General features: G+C 43.2%; 1 protein-coding gene across 1 annotated transcript; it reads right to left on the bottom strand.

The window, feature by feature from the left end:
- Positions 1–185: 185 nt before the first annotated feature.
- Positions 186–10,262, bottom strand: FUCA2 (alpha-L-fucosidase 2). The gene is made up of 7 exons (XM_081905192.1): positions 7,190–10,262; positions 5,835–6,022; positions 4,569–4,908; positions 3,046–3,256; positions 2,223–2,413; positions 1,253–1,361; positions 186–453 (listed from the first exon to the last, which is right to left on the bottom strand). The coding sequence occupies exons 1-7, from the start codon at positions 7,426–7,428 to the stop codon at positions 313–315; spliced, it is 1,419 nt and encodes a 472-aa protein (XP_081761318.1). The 5' UTR covers positions 7,429–10,262; the 3' UTR covers positions 186–312.
- Positions 10,263–23,471: the final 13,209 nt, after the last annotated feature.

Genomic DNA, 23,471 nt, shown 5'->3' with positions numbered 1-23,471 from the left:
ATACTTTTCTTTTTAAGACACATAATAACTTTTCTGTTTAGTCTGTCTTTTGTGAGCCTCAATATGACTCTTCCCAAGGCCCAAAATCTTGAGCGGTTTTGCCTGACTGGTCTATGTCCTTAAACTCTAGTAATCCCTCTTGCTTGTGTGGCTGCAGGATAGAAAGCGGGGTGTAAGTGTATTTCTGTTTCAGATATATATCCCCTGTCACCTCAGAAGTAAGTTATGGTGAGTGAGCTCTGATTGTTCACCGAAATAATAATAACAACAAAAGAATCAGTCATAATAACCAAAAGTGAAGGATGTCTGTTGCTAATAGACGTTAGTCAGCTGCAGAGTCCAGCCCCACTGATACGGAAATATAGTGAATGGCAATTGAGGTGCGACTACCATCATTCCCTTTTCCCCCATGGAAACCCATGGCAATGGTTCTTCATATCCAATCAGCTTAACCTGAAACAGAAAAGCTTTTATTAAATGGTAGAAACCATTCAAAGAGATGCTGACTCTCTTAAGATCTTGCGCTTAAAAGTCTCTCTCTCTCCAGATGAGAATAGCCATAGTCTGGAATTAATGGGTGTTAAACAACAACATGACAAACCTTGACAGCATCTTAAAAAGTAGAGACATCACCTTGCCAACAAAGGTCAGTATAGTAAAAGCTATGGTTTTCCCAGTAGTGATGTATGGAAGTGAAAGCTGGACCATAAAGAAGGCTGATTGCCGAAGAATTGATGCTTTTGAATTATGGTGCTGGAGGAGACTCTTGAGAGTCCCATGGACTGCAAGAAGATCAAACCTATCCATTCTTAAGGAAATCAGCCCTGAGTGCTCACTGGAAGGACAGATCGTGAAGCTGAAGCTCCAATACTTTGGCCACCTCATGAGAAGAGAAGACTTCCTGGAAAAGACCCTAATGTTGGGAAAGATGGAGGGCACAATGAGAAGGGGACGACAGAGGACGAGATGGTTGGATAGTGTTCTCGAAGCTACCAGCATGAATTTGACCAAACTGCAGGAGGCAGTGGAAGCCAGAAGTGCCTGGAGTGCTCTGGTCCATGGAGTCATGAAAAGTCGGACACGACTAAACAACACAAAACAACAACATTGACTAGCCTTGTAAACTAATCTGTTAGGGATGTTATATGCAGATGATCTTGCTTTGTTGGAGTGCATTTCATGTTCTTTCTAGTCCTGAAATTCTTCAAGAGAAATTGTACAGAAGTCATAAAAATAGGCAAATATTTCTTACCTCTGTCTTTCCGGTAACGCCTTTTGGTTCCCCAAGCATCAGAGTTCCTGAAGATGGCCAGTTAAGGAAAATGGCATACAGAATGTCTTCTTTTGGCTTGAATGTATACCTAGTAGGAGTTAACAAATGAAGAATCATTTTTTCTAAAGATTGCAGGTGAAACTACCTAACCTACAAACAATTTGGGACCCTCGCCAGCAAAGCTGTTTAGTAACCAATGCAAATACTGCACACCTCAGAAGTGTGTTGTTATTTTTAACCACCTCTTTTTCTAGAGAAGAAGGACCAATAGTTTAGAAATAGTAATCCCACACATCATATGGAAGACAAAACTAGATAGCTTAGTCAAAATGTTTGACTGTGTGTGTGTGTGTGTGTGTGTGCGCGCGCGCGTGCGCGCGCGGGGGAGTTTTAATGAAATAGCAGCTATGGGGGAAGAGGGTGGTTCTGATCAAGACAGCAGCATTTTGAGGGAGGATTTGCTCTCGCCCATTGCATAATTACATTCTAGATTGCACCCTTCCTTAAATGCTATTCTCAACAGAAGGAGAGCTCCCATTGATACCAATGGAACTTTCTTCCTGGGGTTAACAGCAGCTGCAGCAAAGGCTCAAGTGCAAAGTGTTAAAAGTCTCACTGCACAAATAGCACAGTCCTGATTCAGTTCTCCCTGATTCAGTAGCATCATACCTTGCTTGTGAAGGGAGTCAAATGAGGGGGAAGTGAAATATAGCCAATATAGTGGAACAATAACAAAAGTAAACTTACAGATAGGTAGCCGTGTTGGTCTGCCATAGTCAAAACAAAAAAAATTCCTTCCAGTAGCACCTTAAAGACCAACTAAGTTAGTTCTTGGTATGAGCTTTCGTATGCATGCACACTACTTCAGATACCTTCAGATAAAGTACTTCAGATAAAGTAAACTTAACGTTGGTACAGTACTTCCTGCATTTTTGCTTCACGGACTTACCATACTCCTGGTGTGGCACTGTCATTCTGAGCTCTCCAAGGTTTAGTGCTGAAAATGGCTTCCCCATTGAGGGCCAGCCACGACCCCATTTGCTTCAAGCGCTCCTCAAGAATAACAGGAATGCGGCCATCGTGGGTGGGCCCGATATTCAACAAGAGATTTCCTCCACATGATACTGTTTCTACAAGTTGCTGAAATTATATAGGGAGAGGAGCAATGAAAAGCCACACTGGGTTTGGCATTTCCAACATAGCTGCCCAGCGTTTGAGATGGCACATTTATATCAGTTGTTAAGCCTAAATTCATGCTTCTGTTACAACACTATCAGTACCTTCCTGTAGGTTCAAAGAGAGTTTAACTCATGGATGGGGAAACTGTGGCCCTTCAGATGATGTTGGACTCCAAATCCTATCAGCCCCAGCTAACACATCCGGTTGCCAGGGTTGATGGGAGCTGTAGTTCAACAACATCTAGAGGGAGACAAGTCCCCCAACCCTTGTCTAGCTGTTCAACTGGAAGTGCTCCTTCTAGGAATCAACATGGGCGTTTCATTAGTGGGCTCCTTAGTACCATTTTTGTGGCCGCTAGCCCTTTAAAATGAGAAACAACTCTTGCACGATTATTTATCTATCCATCCCACCCTTCCTCCCAAAGGAGCCCAGGATCCGCAATAATTTTTAAAAAAACATTCTAAAACATTTTAAATTATTCTAAAGAAAGTTACAATTAGTAACATTGTTTCATCTAGTGAACTCAGGGTTGCCAGGAAGGGCAAGGAAAGAATGCAAGAATTGACAGCCCCAGATTCTTTATCTGGTTTTACCTTTACAAGCTCTTCAGTAGTTAGGTAGTCACTCAACTGTGCATTCCTCCGGTATCCCCAGGATTTTTTGTCTATCGTCATACAGTTTTCCCACTTATGGGTCAAAAGGTGTCCTGGGTTGTAACGATCGGCACACGTATAATAGCCTCCATGTTTACAAATGCAGTCAGCTCCCCAGCGATCATTTGTTACAACCATGTCCCGAACAGGGCTGGGGAGGGGGAGAATATGTTGTTCAGATACAGTGCTTTATTTTAACAGGAAGCTCAGTAGATTCCATATAAGCAGTTTACTATTCTCGAATGCTTCCTAATAGGTAGGACTTAAAAACAACAACTGATTCAGTGGTACACTCTCTGTGCATTTTCTTCTAAATCAAATATTTTAACCTAGGTGATTATGCACTTCTGGATGTTTAAAAACAGCTAACACTTGTGGATACTATACAAAACCACAACCTCATCGTTGCTGCTCTATCATGCTACACTTGTGGGGATTCTACATGTATTCAAGAGTATTTTCTAACTTAGAAATGCCAGTTTCTTTAAAAAGCCAATCCACTTCAAGCACCAAAACTTTTGCACTAGTTTTTTTTAAGAGTGCCAATCCTCTTTTTTTTTTTTTTAGTATTTGGTACTGGAACTTTGCTTGAAATGCTTAAGCAACATTTTCAATTCATTTTCTAAGCAACTTGGGGCCTTCCTCTACATCTGCCACTGGGCAAACACATCCCTCCTGCAACTCATTGGAAATGTGACTTCCAACAACATATGAACAATCAGTGGAAAATCAGAACAGTGGAGAATGCGTCAGACGGAGTTGCATTTAGACCAGTCCTCACCAACCTTGAGTTTCCACAAGTTGTTGCAGATTGTGTGGGCTGCTGTCCAAGAACATCTGAGGGCTCAAGGTTAAGGAAGGCTGGTTTACTTCAGCCTTTGCTGAACTGGTGTCCTCCAGATGTTTCAGCCTACCATACTTCGTGACCACCCTGGCTGGCTTTAGTCCATAACATCTGAAGGCCATCAGGTTGAATGAGGCTGGTTTAGACAAATGCTTCCAGCAGAACTGGGTCAAATATCATCAAGTCTTCAAGTATTTGAAATGAAGTCAGGGCACTGGGTTATAAATGTCACTAACCTACTGAAGAAAAAACTGCACTTGTCCAGGACTCCTAAGCTGTGTAACTACAGGTCAGAAATCACAGGCACCTGCAATGACAGCCACATTCCAAAACCACAAGGAACTAGCATGAGGTACCCCATTCTCTCTCAATATCTTATTTAGGTAAGTAAATTAGAATTTGTTATCATGAAATGATTAATCAACAGTGAAATCCTGCACATGTTCACTCAGAAGTAAGTTTAGTGGGACTTACTCCTAAGAACCTGTTTGTAAATGCATCAGCCCGGAGCAATGAGTTGCATGAAATGCCATTAAAAAGCTGTTGGGAAACAAGTTTCTTGCAATTATCAATATTGAATGCATTATTTCAAGGGCAGGGAGTGGGGAAATGGACACACCTGTCATTATAAAGCCAAGCTAGGAAGCCAGTGCTGTTCCAATAAGTGTCTGGGGCATGCCCATCTCCATCTGACCATAGAATCTCTGGGTGGTACTTGTTCACAATCTCATACAGCTCTGGGAGTGACTTGGCACTTGGGAACTGGTTTTTTAGGAACCCACTAGAGGCATCGTCACGGAAAAGAGGATTGAACCATTCGAAGAGCGAGTGATAGAGTCCAAAGTGTAAGACGGTTCTATTTCTAATGGATGATGCTAATTCAGCCACAATGTCCCGTTTGGGTCCAACATCAACAGCATTCCAATTCCAAGAATATTTAGATCCCCACAATGTAAAACCTAGGAAACGAATGGTAGGATTAATAAAATAATTGTAATTGTAACTATATCGTGCACCTTTATTTTGCATTCTTGTTTAACCTAATGCTTCTGAACCTGTTGCTGGAAGCCTCAGAAGGGAAGAGTGATCTTGTGCTCAGCTCCTGCTTGCAGGTTTCAAACAGACATCTGGTTGGCCACTGTGAGAACAGGATGCTGGACTAGATGGGTCACTGGCCTGATCCAACTGGCTCTTACGTTCTTTAACTAAAGCATGCTCTGAATTAAATTAGCTGTTTATGTAGTACAGTCCGCCAGCCCTTGCTCTGGGAATAGAGTGCCAAGTGGGAGGCCGGGCAGGTAGGCAGGTGCTACACTGGCCTTTCTTGTGTTTGCTGTGTGCAATGCCTGCCTGGGAGCTGAGTGCCCAGCGCCAAAGGAGAGCCTTTCCACTGTGCAGGCCCAGTGGCACTCGCTGCTGCCACTGCTGTCTCCCAAGGTAAGGTGCTGGTCTCACATTCACCTTGGGCCAGTCTCCGTTGGGCTGCTAAGGCTGGGGGAATCCTCTTCCCAGACCCCTGTTGGGTGGTGTGAGGCACCTCTCTGTGGGACAGCTCAAAGACCAGGGAAGGTGGTTACTGCTGCTCAGAGGACTCCCAAGAAGAGAGCGGGCTGAGGGAACACTCCAAAAGGGAGGGTGTTCGAAAACGGGCGAGGGACTCACAGCTCTGAAGGCAAGGGGTGACGTAACTGAGCTTCTGAGGCTTGGGGAGTGTTTCCCCACAGGGGAGCCGCAGAAAGAATGTAGTTGGCCAAGGGAACCATGGACTCAAAATGCCTGAAAACCTCTGTATCTCAGCAGCTGAATGATTAAGCCCCACCCAGGCTTTTTGTCTGTTGAAACAAACAAAACAACTGTGCTCAGAAAGAAATACATTCAAGTTTACCTTCATGGTGCTTTGAAGTCAAGACAACATATTTGGCACCTGACGCTTTCAAAATGTCTGCCCACTGGTCGGCATCAAAAAACTCTGCTGTAAACAAAGGGCCAAAATCTTCGTAACTGAAACCAGGAGGATAGTTGCTCTTCATAAAGTTTACATAGGGAACTCTCTTTTCTTTCTGCCAATACCACCTACAAAGGAAACAAACAAACCCATTGTATCTGCACACAAAGGCAGAAGCATTCAGAAGTTCCCGAACAAAGATTCAAACATGTTCTGGAGTATAGTCCTGCATCATGGGGCTTTTAGGAAACACAAGAAGCTGCTTTGTACCAATCAACATGTTTCATTATTATACAACATGTTTCATTATTAGTGATCAACGTATAAGTTCCTGGATTAAGAACTGGTTTAAACAATTAGGAAGAAGAAAAAAAGAAAGGAAAGAGTGGTGAGTGGGGTGGGGTGGTTATGCTTCTATTATTCTACTTAAAGCCTATTCTCATATTATTTATGCCACACATGTGAATGGAGTGAAGAAAAATCAGCTGCACATCCTAATCATGGTAAGCTTTGCTTTGTCGATTGACATAAAGTCCAAACCAATATAAGCCACTTGTGTGAAAATGCTCCTTGCCCTGGAGCTAGTTTGCAGCTTTAGAACTCAGGTCACTTCTCATACAGCCTGTTTATTGTGCGCTTAACTCCATTTATTCAGAAAACGTTTGCAAGGAGACTACACATCTTCCGGTGTCCATTGAGCAATCACTCTGATTTGCTTGCGTGGAGGTTATGCGATGTCCCTCTGGGCAATTGTTTAGCTGCTCCTCAAACTCAGTTCATTAGTGGAGGTGCAGGATTTCCCAAGGGTTCATCCTTCGAGCCCCCTCACTTACATGAATACATGAAGCAGTAGCTTTCACTGAACAGCTAGAGCCCACCCACCTTAGAGCTAAAATGGCAGGGCTTCCGAGTTAAGTTTTGTATCATTCGTCCCTCTCTAGCAAGCGGCTGAGTCCGATGATCACAGAGGACCCACCAGAGGTAGCTTAGGTGCCAACCCCTAGGGGCCAAGATAACTTTGGGCTCCCCAATAAAATATTTGAGGGGGCCAGCCCCCCCCCCGGATTGATGGGCATTGCCATTCAAATGGTGTGCGTGCATTATGTCTTGTGATCCATTACGCGGGGCGAGGCTGACCTGCCCCACCTCCAATATTTTATTCCAGTTGGTACCCCAGGGAGGCAGCGAGCCTCCTTGACATTTCCTGGAGGGAATCGGCCGGCACGATGCGCTCGGGAGGAAGAGGGGCGGGCAGGGTCAAAGAGCTCGAGCAGTGGATGGGTGGGGAGCCTCACCAAAACCACTCGCTGCCGAAGCTTGGCACCGAGAAGACGCCCCAGTGGATAAAAATGCCGAACTTGACTTCGTCAAACCAGGCGGGGAGCGGTCGGGAATCCAGCGACTCCCACGTGGGGTCGTAGCGAGCAGCATCTCCAGGAGAGGGAAGCTGCAAGCAGAGCAGCAGCAGGAGCAGCAGCAGCCCTGGAGCAGCCGCTGGGGAGCGAAGGATGGAGGAGCGCGCCGGCGGAGACATCAGGCAGCAGCAGCCCCTTGGCGAAGGTCCTCCTTTCCTTTCTGCGCCTCGTCTTCACGGGACTCCGGTCAGCTGACCGAGCAGCAGCCGCTGGGGAGGCGAGGCAGGGCTGCTTCCGCTTCTTGCGAGGTCTGGATCTTCTTCATTTCATTTCTCGTCTTCCGGCAGACCAAAAGAGTGACTCGCCTTTGGCCGAGTTTGCTTTCCGCGCTGGCCTCCAAACAGGAAGTCGTTTCTGGGAGATGCGTCCTGAGATCGGGTCGAGCTTCTAACCTCTCAAATCAGTGGGGCCACCTGCCGCAAGGAAAACAAAAAATGGGGAGCGTTTGCCAGCCTTTATTGCGAGCATCGACTGTGGTTGAGCAGGCACAGAGGTCCACAGAGCATCAGAAGCTACACACAGACACAGAGAGAGAGCGCAGAGAGCAGCAGGCCCTTCTCAGTGGCAACGCAGCTCCACTGCTCACGACCTTGGACAGCTCCAGAATGATAACCAACTGCTGTGGTTGTGTCGTGAGGTCATTCCTTCCCCCTCCAACGACCTGCCAGTGGTCTTCTCAACCATCTGGATCAAGTCACAGAGAAAGGATGAAAACTCCCAACACCTCATCAAACACTTCTGCCAAGTCACAGCAAACAGACCCCATGGCGTCTCATTGCCATGGACCAAGGAGGTGCCACGTAGACCACACATGGAAGAAGGTGCCACCTTCCCAGAGCCAGGTTCGAGGCAGCAGCCACCTTCTGCAACAACTGGCATGACTGCACTGCACCCATGCCCATAGATAAGGCAACACAATTTCTGGGCTTGGTATACTGTGCGCTGATTTGGCCCTTTGGTGCAGTTGCCAGATAAGACACATATCTGCATGCGCTTCTTTATGTCTTGTGCAAATTTGTGCACACTTTTGCAGGAGAGGGTGGAGTGCCCCAAAATAAATCAGGGGTTGCATACAAGTCATAAGATGTCCAGCAGACAAAATATCAACAAGTGAAGCTTTCCCCATAATTGTAGTTCCATACTAGAAGAGAGTTGCTTTGTTTGATATCTGCCTGCCGCATCTGATAAAGGCGCCACAGCCCCACTCTCCTCCAGTGTCAACCCTAAAGAGTGCAACAAATGCAAGTTTCTGCTTGATGATAGCTCAGTTGGTTAAAGTATGGTACGAATAACACCAAGGTTGCAGGTTCAATCCCTGGATGGGATGGCTGCATATTCCTGCATTGCAGGGGGTTGGACTAGAAGACCCTCAGGGTCCCAATTCTATGATTCTGTGATTCATGTTATGTTACTGTATGTCTTTCATCTGCTAGTCTAAGGCTAACAGTACTACATTTGGTGCAAGATAAGGCATGGTATTTAAGATGGAGGGGGTCAAAAGTGATTCAAGATTTACATAAATTCTATTTAGAAATTCATGCTTGGATAAATTCAAGATTTAAATAGTTACAAAGCAAGCAGTGTATTCATTTGTTGTGGCTGTTTATTAATAAGTCATAATAACTGCTGCAATTCTTTTGAACAAAAAGCATTTGAAACCCCCACTCAGGCATGAAGCCTACTTGGTGCCCTTGGGCCAGTCACTATCTTAGGCTAACTTACTTCAAAAGGTTGTTGTGAGGATAGAATAGTAAGGGGAAGAATGATGAACCCCACCCTGAGCTCTTTAAATAACCCCCCCATCTAAGTGTTGAGTTGCACCAGCCCACACCAATATTCCCCCCACCCCAAGCATCCTTGAGTTGGACAGGCCTTTGTTTTATTCTAATTTTACTTTTCTGTAAGTTACTCATCCCTTGGGAAGCTTATGAAGGGTGGAGTATATATAAATGTCCAAGCTATTTTATTGATGTGAACAACTCTGCTAGGATATGTGCATTTTAAAATCTAAATTAGTATTTTTAAAGGAAGGCAGGAGTTTGACAATAAATAATAATACAGCAAAGTGCTCAAAAAGCCTCATTTCAGAGATCCTGTTAATGTATTTTGGTTTGAGAAAGTTGACCTGAGGTTTTTATTTGAAACACAAACTGTTACTGTACATTGAATACACACACTAGGATGCCAAGGGGAGTACTGGGTTGTATTGAATTAAATCACTCAGAGTAGCCCCATTGAAATCAATGGCCATGACTCATGTAGGCCCAGTAATTTCAGTGGGTCTGTTATTCAACTGAATAACAACTCACTGTGTTGGCTTACGTTTTACAGCTTTTGTGATCCATTGAAAATGGGTCAAGTTAGTATTCACACTTGAAATGTAGAGGTTTTCAACCTGACTGTGTGTACGAAGTTCTTTTTTCTGATATCTTGAAGTTCAATAAAGTTCTCACATGACAGACAGTCTTACAAATGGAATGATGAATAGACTTGTAAAACTCAAGACCTCATTTAATCAGCTGATTTAATGCATCTAAGAACACAGCCAACTGTGCTCTCTGGACTGTAGGAAACTCAATTTGGAAGCTACTATTTCAAAACTTCTTTGGTAGATGATCCAGCTAGTGTCTTAGACATTTGGCAAGCTCAGCTACCATCATAAACTCATCACTAGGAAGTAAGTACACTTCATTTTTCTCTGTCAAATATTGGACGTATGTAATTAGCTCAAACATTCACATTTCTGTACTTTGATCCAAAGAACTGCTTTAACCGAGTCCAACAAGAGTGGCTTGTTATAAAGCATTTTTCAAACTTCCCTAAAATAATGGCTTCTATGTAGCATGGAAAACTGTTGTTTTAAGGAATACAAGTTCAAAAATCCTTTGACCATGTGAAACTGTGCTGTTGTCTAATTTCAGCCCTAGAGTTAGTATGCAAAGAATCACTATTAATGCATAAAGAGTGTGTGGTAAAGGTCCCCAGCCGCTCGCCCCTCAAGAACAACTTCGTGAAATATACTAACATTACTACAGAGTGCATGATACAATTCAAGAAAATTAGCTTTTTCTGCATCTTCAGAAACAAACCAGAAGGAGTAATTGCCTCTTGTGTTGTTGGGTCCAGCAATAGGTCTTTGAAATGTGCTTGTCCTTGCAGGCTTGTACTTGCTTTCTGTACATACAAAGTGTTCTGCTGATCACATATAATCCACACCAGGGTCTGTACTGCAGATGGAGTTGGTCAGTTTTGTTCTGTACTCTTTTTGACCATAATAAATACAGTGGCCTGATTCCCACAACCTGGTAAGTCAAACTATGGCTTAATGGAACCATACAAACTCCTGAACCATCACAGCCCCTTTGCTCCTTCCTAGGCTTTTTGATTCCCACATCTCATGTCATGGGAACCTGGGTTCTCTCCTCGCTAACCAAGTTTTATTAAGCTTGGCTTACTGTGTTGTGTGAACCAGGCCATTCTGTCCTGATCTGAATACTATTGAATCCAATCTTGAAGAAACAGCAGCCTCGGTTACTGTTCGCTTACAGCAGAGAATCACAACAAAACTGTTGAAAACTTGTACATAACAAGTATCTGTGTAGGAGTAAGTCTTGTGGCAGAGTGTCATTACCATCTATGGCGAGTTTTTCCACTAGAGGATACATTAACCACTGTGCTAAGTAAGCTATAGAGTAATGCAGAGCAGTGGATCCCATTTCAAATGGACACTCTCATTCAGTCATTTATTTGCACAAATAGCCTCTTCTTTGCAGTCATTGTAACAGAGGAAGAATATCTGCAGTTTGCCAGATATTATTGCTGCATCACAATCATTAGCTACTTGCTGAGTTGCATTTTTTAAAAACAAATCTTAACAGAAGAGTTAAATCTCACACTTTCCTGCTGCATTTTGCCTTTTTCATACCTGGTGCTAAATTTATATAACAGGAAGTACGCAGATGATCTAAAAACGAACATGTATTCTACAATGCATATTCCGGAGGAAAATTCAAGCCAGGCTTTTTTTAAATTATGAAAACTCCTTAAATGCAAATGCTGCCAAAACTGCCTTGAAGGAGCTGGCTTAGTTTGCTCTCTCACTTGCTCATTCAATTATCTTTGAATGATGAGCTGCTCACAGTTAATGCAGCAGAAATGTACCCGTTGTCTTCTATCAAAAGTTGAAGTGCCCAGGCCTTTACTGGTCCAACTATGTTTTCCTTGTACTGTACTGTAGGCAATATTTGGCAGGCTCCCACACGTTGAGAGGAAAAGTGCTCCTTAATGGACTGCATTACCATCTTAACCTTATTTGGCATTGACTCCTATTTGATTATTTAGTATCAAGAGGGCAACCTGACCCAGGGAGTAATGCATCATAATCCCAATGGCAATTGCTCAAATGATGATAGAATGACCTACAGAAACTTTTATGGGCAGCAGTAGGCATTTACTAAGGCAGACTGGGCAACCAATGAATCAATTAATTTGCCCCTTCCCATGCTGTGGTGTCTGGAAGATATTTTATTTGGTTATTTGGAAATGTATAAGCAACTGGTCAACTCAACTGAATTCCCAAAGCTGAGAACACCAATAAAAACTAACACAATCTGATAATCCTTGGCTCCTATAGCACATGGACTGCAAGTATAGCACCCATGGGCACTCATGGGCCTTTAAAGGGCTTCCCTGGTGCTATAAGGTTCCATCCTGTTCAAAAGGAGACATTTTTCTAGCCTAATTGATCTGCCTGGGGATTTCAGCTGGGGAGGGAAGTTTAAATCTTCCCCCACAAACTGCATTCTCCAGGAAGATCACCCCCCCCAAATTAGACTTGATAAAATATCAATTTTTTTTTCATTCCTAAGTGTTGTGTGTGCTTGGTGCCCAAGACTGTTTTTCTGGTTTGCAAATGTGCCTGTGGACTCAAAAGGGTTGCTGACCCCTGTTATTGCAAAAAGGTCCATGCATACTTTCTTTGGAAACCCACACCATCAATGTTAGACTTACAGTCATTGTGCTGTCCTGTATTAATTTATCAGTGCCAAATTGCTGATGCAAGGTTTGGTATGGAAGAGCCTCAGAGAGGACAGCTGCAGGGCAAAGGTGAAAAAGGATTTCAACTGTGTTTGGGCATTTTTACCCTTACGCTGTGCCCTTATAAGCACTCAGTTTTCACAAAACAAATTTATTCAGTTGTCCTATTCATCATAATATGGTGATGTGCCTCATTGATCATTCTTTCAACTCCAACAGCCAGCAATCCTACAAATAGGCGATCTATGCTTTTTTAAAGTTGGCAGCTGACACTTAAGCTGAAGATGCATCTACACCTTGCTTTTGAAAGGTTTGTAACTCACTGCTTCTAACAGCTCACATAATATAAAAAAGGATCAATCCTTTATCAGCATCATCCTCACAATGCGTATGTGCAATTTTATTATTTTTTATTTGCTGCCACTGAGAGATGTTCCTCAGTGGAGGCAAGTATGAAATGCAAGGTTGGCTCCAGGTTTGAGGAGGCAAAGTGGGTCCCACCTTCATCCATAAGCCATGGTAGACTACCTGGGCAGCCAGGGGAATGGGCAGTAATGTTGGCAGTGGGGCTCTGAGGAGCACTCCAAGCAGCACTGGATGTCTGAATCTAGCCACCATTTCATTCCTCACAATGCCTCTGACATCGCATCAGTCTGCAGCATTGTGGAAAATTAAAAGAATGCTGCTCAGAGCACTGGAATTGGGTTTCCCCATAATAATGTGTCAGCCAAAGAATATTCTTCCCAAGCTAAAATTGAATGGCTTAAAAAAAAAAAAAAATACAGTGGTACCTCAGGTTAAGTACTTAATTCGTTCCGGAGGTCCGTTCTTAATCTGAAACTGTTCTTAACCTGAAGCACCACTTTAGCTATTGGGGGCTCCTGCTGCTGCCGTGCTGCTGGAGCACAATTTTTGTTCTCATCCTGAAGCAAAGTTCTTAACCCGAGGTACTATTTCTGGATTAGCGGAATCTGTAACCTGAAGGTATGTAACCCGAGGTACCACTGTAAATTACAGGGTATTATTTAAATCTCTACAGGCATCATGAATTCTGACAGTTTCTTTTAACGTTTATGGTCTTCTTAATGCCTTATATGATTAATTCACTTTTACATCCTTTAACTTGCCATCACCCTCCTTGCCTTTTTCTGAATATTCTATCTCAGTTCTGACCTATTTTCAGTTTAAAATTTCCTACCTTCTTTTTTTATAAAGGCTACTCAGTTCTTCTTTCCATGTATTATCAAGTGCCACCTGCTGTTACTTTTAATATAACTGTTAATCTTTATCTTTTGTATATATTTGAGGCTCCCTCTTTGACATTCAGGTATCGTAACTCAAGATTTCACATGCCTGGAGTCCTCATTTGTTGCAAATCTTTCATATAAAGGCAGCATGCTCCTAAAAATATTATAATGCTATGTAGCTTAAATGTTTTATCTCCCTAGTGTAAAAACAGGAGCATTACTCACTACTGGGTGTTCCACTGACACAAATGTTTCGAGTTTGCTCAAATGGAATATGTTCTACTAAAATAATTAGACTCCCATATTCTGCACTGGGATTTAAATATAGTTCTGCGCAATCACTAGAGGTGACAAGCTGTGGTTCAGTCTCAGGACCCTGAGTACATGAGAATGGAGATTAGATTGTTAGCTTCACTATAATGTTATAACATAACCTGATATCTGGCAATACAAGAAGGAGCAGCTGGTGAGGAGGGGCAGCACCAGTCACCTGACCTCCTGGCAGCAGAGTCATTGCTGCTTGCTAGGAGGAAGAGTAGGAAGGGCAAGGAAGCAGACAGGGAGGTCACTGCTGCTCAGGCAAATTGCTGCAGGCACCAGATTGGCTCTGCCAATGCACCTGTACAACACCAGCCTCCCCACCTCATTGCCCCTCCCAGTAAGTGGCAGTGACTTCGCTGCCTGCTGGGAGGCCAAGTGTGTTGTGGTCTTCCTCCTCGCCAATTGCTCTGGAGTACAAATGAAATTGACTGGGCATGCTGTCTGTGGCTGATAGGATGTGTAGTCTAAAATACCTGGTGGGTACCAGGTTGACAAAGGTTGAAGTAAACCATAATAAATGTCCAAAACCAAGAAGACAAAAATAAATAAATGTTCAAAAGACTTCTAATTTTGCATTTGCAACTTAAACAGTTCAGCTGTGTTATTGCCACTGCATAGACAAGGATGCTAGTGTATAAACAAGAATTTAGTGAAACATATCCTGATCGTACTCTTATACTGCAATGTTTTCATCCACTAAACTTTAAAGAAAATAAAACTTTCCACAGGTGTTTCAACATGAGGACTATAAGTGTGGAGCAGGTTGGTTCTGTTCCATAACTGGAGCAGTTTCCTACATGTTACAGGTCACAAAGACAATCACATAAATTATATAAGCACACATTTAAAAAGAAATGCTAGGTAGGCCTAATCTTGGGGTGCACCAGATTTAATGAGTTTCAGTTTCAAGGCTGCATGTTTTCTGTAGCAGGGCAAGCAACAGCTGGTGGGAAGACCAGTTTAGACTTGGAAGACACAGTATGAGTGGAAATAGAATTAATTCCCACCTCAACCCTGGCAATTCTGGCAACTGCTTTCAAAAGAAAGCAGAGTGGTCATGGGTCTCTTCTATTTCATTGATGCTAAATGAACCATTTGTGAACCTATGGGCTTAGCTTAACCAGGGGTAACTATAACCTACAGTTTGGGGGGAAATGTTACTGTCCCCAAAACTAAACTATTTATTCCAGAAGCCTGAATATCACTTAAAAGCTGTCAGACTCATTGCCACACTGAACTTTAAATGCCTTCGTAGAACAATAAACATAAGTCTACCTGTGAACATTCTGCCAATAAAGAGTGGAAAATAAATGAAGAAAGGAGGAGAAAAATGAAGGAGGGGGGCAGAGAAATACTGCATACGGTAACTGCTGATTCGGGGAATGGATATAAGAGCACTTCCATGCAATTTTAATGAAACTATTGATTGGTTTTATGTTTGCTGCCTAGAGACTATGGTGCCCAATACATTAGTAATACATAAAAGAGACATTATAATGTCATATGAATATACCAATAGGATTGTTTATAATATTATGCTTTTGTTGCAGGCAGAACCAGTAGCAAAGTCAGAACACTGATGAATCTGTCATTTACTTTTGCTATGGAAGATACTGCATATCAACTCTGCACAAAGGTTGACGTTTGGATTACAGCTGGAATAGCTATTTGTAAACCTACAAATAGTTGAAACAATGTAGTATCTTTCATTACAAAAATTTCTCCAAAAATCATGCTAGGGAAAGGATAATAACAAGGTAGAAAGTTTTTTTTCTTTGCAAGTGTAGACAGAAATGTATTTTTGTCTAATGTAATTGCAAAAACCTATTTTCTATTGGAATGTATTTGGTGTAGGAAAAGAATGTAAGATTTATTCTTCAATATTACCTTTATGTTTGCCTTTAGTAATTATTTTAGCATTGCTGTCTGCGTATTGTATTATTATGCTTAGCTGCCTATAAATCTGTGAAATAAAATAAATAATTCCTAGGTAGATTTTTGAGAAAGGAAATTCTATTGGCATCAATAGAGTACACTTCCAAGTAAATGTTATGGGCTATTTTCAGAACCCAGTCCTGTGTTCTGTCCTCTGCTTTAGGGCAATGGGGAATTCACTGTGTGTCGCAGGGGCATTGGTCATGGACTAGGGTAAGCTCCCCTGCCCTGTTTCTGAGCATGACAGAGCAAGTCCACAGCTCTTAATAGGAATAGTTGGAACCTGGAAGATATAGCAAAGGGCTTTTTGAGAGCAAACAGCCTGAATGCTCAAACTCTGTATGGATAGAATCAGGTAGCCTGTTTCTAGGAGTTCACAGGAAGCACATTATATTTATATCCAGTTAGGTATAGTGACTGCATCTGAGAATGTATTAAGATCCTCTCTCTTCCTGCATGTGGTGCATGGTTAGGGACAGAATCATTAGGGGTTAACTTTGGTCTTTCAAATTTCAGTGATGCCCTGTGCAAGGCCAACATTTGGCACCCCCTCCCCACCTCTTGCCTTCCATTTTGGTCAATTCACTATGTCATAGATGCAGTGCCTTGCAGCGCCCCCTAGGCTCAGCATGCAGTACAGCAGAACTGGTCACACTGCCCTAAATCCACCTCTGGAATCATAGAACTGGAAGGGACCTTCAGAAGACATGTAGTCCATCCCTTTGGTCAGTGCAAGATCTGCAATGCAGGGTGCAATAGCAGCATCCCTGGCAGGTGGCCATGCGGTATGTGCAACTGTGTGCTGAATTAGAGCATGAAATATGTCTCAGTTTTTAAAACGGCAGACAAATACTCACTGGGAAACCATACCTGTTTACTTAACTGTTTAGCAATTTTCTTGTTCCACTCTTCAACCACAAACGATGTCCACAGCTGTTCACAATAAAAACAGTCATTAAAATGCCATTTAAAATTGGATATGTAACATTTAAAAAAAAAAACTACCTGAAAGACAAATCTGTGTTAAAACAGAATAAAGCAGGGAATGCAACATCTAGTGAAACAAGTATCTAAAGGACCAGGGCAATTGAAGCAACCTTCACTTGGTGCCAAAAGGGCCTCAGAGTTGATACCAGATAAGCCTTCCTTGGGAGACTCTACAAAGACAGCCCAGCTACCCAAAAAAAGGATTTGGGACAACAACTGTCTCATCTGGGAGTGCAGCACCCCCAACACACATCATCTCATCATCCAGGCAACTTCAGCTGAGGCTTCCCAGTATGTGTGCGATATCATCTTAACACGTGGGTTGCCCTTTCCTTCTTCTTTTGGAGTGGTTTCAGCTTAGGAAGTTTATCGCATTTAAGGTTCAGACCTTTCCTAAGATGCCTTCCAACTCAATCTGGATTTCTAACTAGAAAACACACACATTCGCCTTCAAAAAGCAAGCGACCATTTCCCAAGCAGTAAACTACCCCGGTGTGCAAACGTCAACCGAGATGTGCGGGGAGCTTGCCACCCCCGGCAGTGCCAGCCCAGGAGGGAGCGGAAACTGCGCCCTCCTCTCCCCGTTTTTGACAGGCCACTCTCCGGGGGAGGCTGCCGCTTTATCAGGTGGCTCCTGGTCGTCCACGCCCTGCGAGGTAAGCCTTTGCCAAAGGGCCGCTTGCCTTGGTTCCTGCAGAGCCAGTGGCCCTGAGAAAAGCCAGGCGAGCAGGACCAGCCCCTGCGGAGCCAGCGCGAACTGGCTGTGAGGAGAAGCGAGAGTCGGTGGGCGGGTCCTTCCTGTCAAAACTTTTTCGCTCGCCTGTCGCCACCTCAGGCAGGGCTTCGCCGCGCTGTGGCTGCGCTGGCTTCGAAGGCGCCACACCTACGGCGGAAGAAGGCGCCCGTTTCCTCTCAGAGAGCACTTGAAACGCGGAGAGAGGGCAAGAAGTGGCGGGCAGGCGAGCTCGTCCCTTCTCGTCGCGGGGATGGAGGAGAAGAAGGCGAGCCCTGCTCGGGCAGACGCGCCTTCTCCCTCGTCCCGCTGGTGGATGCTCCCCGGCGAGACCGGCCCCCGGGGCCGCGCCCAGAGCGACGTCTCCTCTTTCTGCACGCTGCGAAAGAGCCACCTGCAGCGGGGCGCGCTCTCCGGCTCAGGTAAGGGAGAGGGGCCGCCAAGAGCTGCCATCTTCATCCCACCCACCCCACCCTCTTTCTCGGCAGCCGGGGGGCTTGCGCCTTTAACAGGCAGGGATTCTGCCGGAGAAGCTTCCCCAGCCCGCTGCAGCTGCTTTGCGAAGTGGCTTGCTGGGAAAGCTTCACCGGCTGAATTCAAGTCGGTCACCAAGCCTAGATCCAGGATCAGGTTGCATTGGAGTTCTCTCCAAGCAACTTTTTTGCCTGTGTGAGTAAGATAAGCATATATGCGAGAATTTAAAATGTTCTGCTGAATATGTGCAGTATGTATAAGGTTATGGAGGGATTTTCTGTTGCTTTTTTTTTTTAAGTAGGGAGCCATATATGAGTCCCACTTCATACCTCCCTTTCCTTAGCCTTTGATAGTTGCATGGCAGGCAGGAATTCAAGAAGCACCACGTCACTGTAGTTGAGAGGTAGTTATGGGAAAGAGATTCTCCCATTGAACTTCTGCCTGTCACAAGGCAGCTGTCAGCATGATGTTAGATCTAGAGAGGTAATACTCATGGGATCTAGAGAGGTAAGCCTCATGGGATCTACAGTGTTATGCTTCTGGTAGGATGTCAAGATTCCTTAACTCAAACTTGGCCTTGAGCCTACTGACCTCCCTGTTAATTTAAAACTAGAGTAGTTCCAGCATGCTTTTGTAGATGAACTGATATTTGGCTGGTGATAATGAGCATGAAGAAACACAGTAGTGGTTGTTCCAGACTAGCACTGAGAATGATTGTCATCTTCTCTGGCTTGGCTTGGTTTACATCTCAGTCCTTTGGCAAGTGATGGGTTCTCTCTGGTAGTTAGTATGCCACATTCTTTGACCATTAAAGAAACTGACATGACAAACACTTATTTTCTTCTTAGTAAAATGGTCATAACAGCAGCCTACTTCAAAAGACTTTCTAGATCAGAGCTGTGGCCTTCCAGCCATTGCTGGACTCCCAACTCTTGTCATGTGATACCATTTGCCATGCTGGGCTGAGGCTGATGTGAGCTGAAGTCCAACAATATCTAAAGATCTACAGATTTCCCAGCCCTGCTCCAGACTAAGGTTGTACAGCACTTTGTTACATTAGGAGAACTAAATATTATTATGTTATATAGTACTTTTAATGTACAGAGAAAGCACTGGAACTTGAGGCTTTGGCAGGGGCAGCCAGCTCATGAGGCAAGGTGAGGTAACTGCCTTAGGTGGTAGGGTCCACAGGTGTAGTGCATGGCAGTCTTCTCACACCAAAAAAAATTCTATATGTTGTAAGTCAGTTTGTCAAGCAAAGGGTTGTTTTCAATAATTTTTTGATCTGGCATGTGGTCACCATGAGGGACTTAGGCCATCGTGTGGGGCCTAGCAGGTACTCGATCATTCCAAGAGCCAACACTTGATTTGATAATGGGTTTGCCATGGATTATCCATGATGGATACTGCTGCTTGACGTTTCGAGAAAATACCTATTTCAAATCTGCTGCGTTCTCATTCCATTTGGCACAACAAATGAGTTCTGTGTCAATGTTTTCCAAAGTATGAACTTCAACCCTCTGATCAACCAGAACTTTTTTCAGGGGGAACTCACAGAAACACAGTTCTGGCACCTCTCAGTTGAGTCCCATTGCCATTCTAAGAGAATGAGGGAAGTGTTCATGGTGAATTCTGGCACCTCTTTTTCTAGAAAAAAATAGCACTGTGTTCAACCATTTTATGAATTTCAACCCAATCTTCAGTTGTAAGGCTTGAAAACTTCCAACATGGCCTGGGGTTTGGGCTGTTAGCCATAAGAGCAAGCATCTCTCAAGCAAGCATTTGGGTAAAAGGCTAGGAAGTATAGGCCATACTTGGAATTTAAAAAAATGGTTAATAGCAGTCTTAGGGCCATACCCATATCAGTGCTGGCAGAAGTTAATCCTTCTCTCTTGTGCCATTTTTCCATGTCTTTGAATCTGCTATTTTTCATGCAAGTGCAAGCATATGGGTACAATAGGGAGTTAAGCAAACTGCTTTACCCACTACTACAGCCTCAGTCTGATTCCCCTGCCCCATAGCTATTCATGCACCCCTCTTTTTTTTAAAGGAGATAGTGTCTGTAGTTCTCTCACATAACATAAAATTTTGCCCTCAGCATAAGCTTTTGAAAGGACTGGTTTTCATACCTGGATTCTCAGAGCATGGGCATCAGCTTGAGAAATAGCAGACTGTACTTGGTTACTGCACTGTCTAAAAGCTTTTTGAATAGTAAGGAGGTGCAGTATGTTGTTGTTTCCAGGTTTGTCAATTTACATCAAGACTTGACTGAAGAGCATTGCTTGGAGGACTTGCATTGTTCAAGGCTCAGACAATCTCTATATAGGGAATACACTTTGCACTTGACATATTTCAGGACCTGAATGAATCTGCATATTGTTTATATAACATCTATAGTCTGTTCCAGGAGCACGGGTTTAATTCAGAGTTGTAGGGGACCTTCATTTTCTCACAGACTTTGAGGGCCTTTAAGTTCATCCAAATATCAATGAATTTATAGCTTATTATTATTTTTATTTCTTGTATCCTGTCCTTTCTCATGCAGACTCCAGGGTGGCTAACAGCATCTTAACAAACAACAGAATTAAAAACATAAACTAAAACCCACTGTAGCAGCAGCAGCAGCAGGAAGAACAGAACAATCAAAGATACAATTCAGTAATATAGTTTCCAATTGCCACTCTTAATATGCCCCAGGCTTGCAAAAATAAACAGGGTTTAAGTTGACACCTGAACAAAAGAAGCTGAGGGACAGCTGGATCAGCAGAAGGAGAGAGTTCAGTAGGCAGGGGACCATTAGAGCAAAATATCGCAGATCTCCAGGTTATGTTCTCTGGGCTTCTGCTGCAGAACTCAAAACTTGTGTTGCCTGGTACTGTTGAAAGATGATCCTTCAATTTATGCAGAGATTAATGGTGTTGATATTTATTGAGGCTGGAACCAGATATTCTAGGCTATCTGTTACATTTTTCCTGTTCTAGTCTTTCATGAAGTATTGAAGTTCCCATAAACTAATTCTATGAAGGGCTATTATGGATAATAGCTCTGCAACACAGAGACTTATTCTGGGCTGGAATTGGGGAACTGAATACTTGAAGGCCAGGGCCTGTAGTTTCAAACAGAATGTTCGGTTCAAATGCACAGGAATGAGAAGGCGGTCCTCACTGTTCTAATTATTAGACAGCATTTTATGGACCTCTTTAAACTGCTTTGTGAGATAAACGTGATCTGCTTTGCAACTTGACATTAAAGTGTTGGGGAAATTTATGTGAATGTACATTATCTGTATTGGTATACATTGCAAAAGTGGAGAACCTGTGGCACACCAGATGTTTTTGGCCTGTAAGTCCCATTGGCCCCAGCCAGCATGGCCAATGGTCATGGATGATAAAAGTTATAGTACAGTGGCAGCTGGAGAGGCAGAAATTCCCCATCGCTGATACTGAAAACATCAATTGCTACAGGAAGAAGTTAATGAGAATATTCTAGTTAGAGACATTGTCCTTTCTAAAAAGCAGTTTTGGCAACGCTTCACAAAATCCATTTATCTGTTATTCCATACGATCTACCTATCTCTAAACAGATTATTGTTTAATATGCTGATAGTAACAATTTCCTGCCATCTCTTTTGTTCAGTTCTTTTAAGCTATAGACCTTATGAAGCAGACTAGTCTGCTTTGTGGTTTGCTTTATATTGATGTTGTCTTTATTGTCTCCAGTGCAAAAAGGTAAAGGAAGGCAGAAATATTATGCATACATTCATTAGAGTATGTTGCAGACTGAAAGCAATGGGACTTCCCTGCAAAAACAGAGCTAGAGCTGGCTGGGGCTGAGAGGAGTCATAGTCCAGCAACATCTAGAGGGGAAATAAATAAATTAGCTGGGGCTTATTCACTGGCTTTCAGCCTTGAGATGCCTATTTAAGGACTGGTGTCACAGACCCTTCTCCCAAGGCCCTGCAGGACCCTGAATGCTGTCTATGCAAGGAGAAGAGAGATGGGGGAGGCCAGCAAATTCATCAGCATGTCTCTACCTGGGAACCCTGTTGACCTTGAGCTCTGTGACTTTTCTTCAGGGCCATGAAGCTGTACCTTATTGCCACTCCCTCTTTCTTTTGAGTTTGTTTGTTTGTTTTTCGCTAAGTTGCTACTGTGGGCATAGAAGCCAACTCCTAGGGGCCAATGTCCCTTCCGCTCCCCCAATAAAATATTTGAGGAGGCCAGGCCCCCCAAAGTCGATGGGAATTGCCATTCAAATGGTGTTTGTGTGTCGGGGGTCATGATACCCAAGACTTGCTGTAGCTTACTCCAATTTATTCTTGTAACACTGCACCATGGTTTAGTGATATGTTTGTCCTGGGTCTTATTCAAATGCCCCACCTTCATAGGTTTATAATCATCAGGGTGCCTTGAACTATGTGTGTACAAAATTTCAGCTTTCTATGTTATGATAACCCTGATAATTTTCGTACTCCTATGAGATCCATCAACACCAAGAAGCTTCATCTACATGTTGTCTAGAAATGCATGCATTTTTGTGTGTTAAACAATATTCTATGCAAACTGAAGAGAAGGAAAATCTGTCATTGAACTTTTTCCTGTCTCTTGCTAGATGCAGTTTTCTAATAGATACCCAGATTGTGTTTGTAATTTCCTGTTTCTGACTGAAATAGAGAAATGCAGGAAGCATTGCTTTCAAAACATATGCTAATATTCTCTCTTGGGTTTTAATCTCCACTATCTTGGGGATTTTATTTATTTGTCAGGGCTGTAATTCACTGTCATATGCCAAGGTGGGTGGCGTTAATATTTCACTTTAACTTCTAACTTAGATTCCAGAGCAGCTAAAAAGGAAACAGAGTGAGATAACAAAAAGTTTACAACTGAGAATTTATTGTCTCCATGGCAACAATAAGGTTGTCTAAATGCCCACCTGTCCAAAACAATGAGCAGCGATACAGTGCATCTTATTGTCATGGTTGGACCACCAGCTGGTGAAGTTTGGAGTGGTGGTAGCAATACCTCCCCACCAGGGTTGTGGACCCATTTGGATGGTCCACCCTCAGTGCCTGATGGATTCCAGAATGCAGAGATGAATGACAAGACTGTAAAAGCTGTCACTTATTCCCAGCCATTAGAGAAATGGTGGTTTTATGAGTCTAATGCTGATCTTGCTTGTATATTGAATATGTTTCTGTACAGCTACATAGGAAAGCTGCTATGCAGAGTCGACTCACTAGATGGGGTGTTTGCCATACTGATAGGCAAATGTTATTCTCCATAATATCAAATGCCTGTTTAAAAGTCTTTAATTTCTCAGGAGGAGAAGTGCTTTCTAACCAAAGTGTATATTTCTAAAATAGGTGATACAACACCAATTTTATGTGCATCCAAATGTAGGCTACAAAATGACTTGCAGCTTGCAATAT

The sequence above is a fragment of the Podarcis melisellensis genome (assembly GCF_964234715.1).
Source record: "Podarcis melisellensis genome assembly, chromosome: 3".
Taxonomy (NCBI): domain Eukaryota; kingdom Metazoa; phylum Chordata; class Lepidosauria; order Squamata; family Lacertidae; genus Podarcis; species Podarcis melisellensis.
The sequence above is the reverse complement of the archived record's forward strand: the minus strand, read 5'-3'. Positions and strand labels throughout refer to the sequence as shown.

Coding starts and splice junctions, on each gene's coding strand:
- FUCA2 (XM_081905192.1), bottom strand. CDS start 7,428: ATGTCTCCGCCGGCGCGCTCCTCCATCCTTCGCTCCCCAGCGGCTGCT. Junction 4,909..5,834: donor GACTTCAAAGCACCATGAAG/GTAAACTTGAAT, acceptor TTCGTTTCCTAG/GTTTTACATTGTGGGGATCT. Junction 1,362..2,222: donor AGTGCCACACCAGGAGTATG/GTAAGTCCGTGA, acceptor AACTCCTACTAG/GTATACATTCAAGCCAAAAG.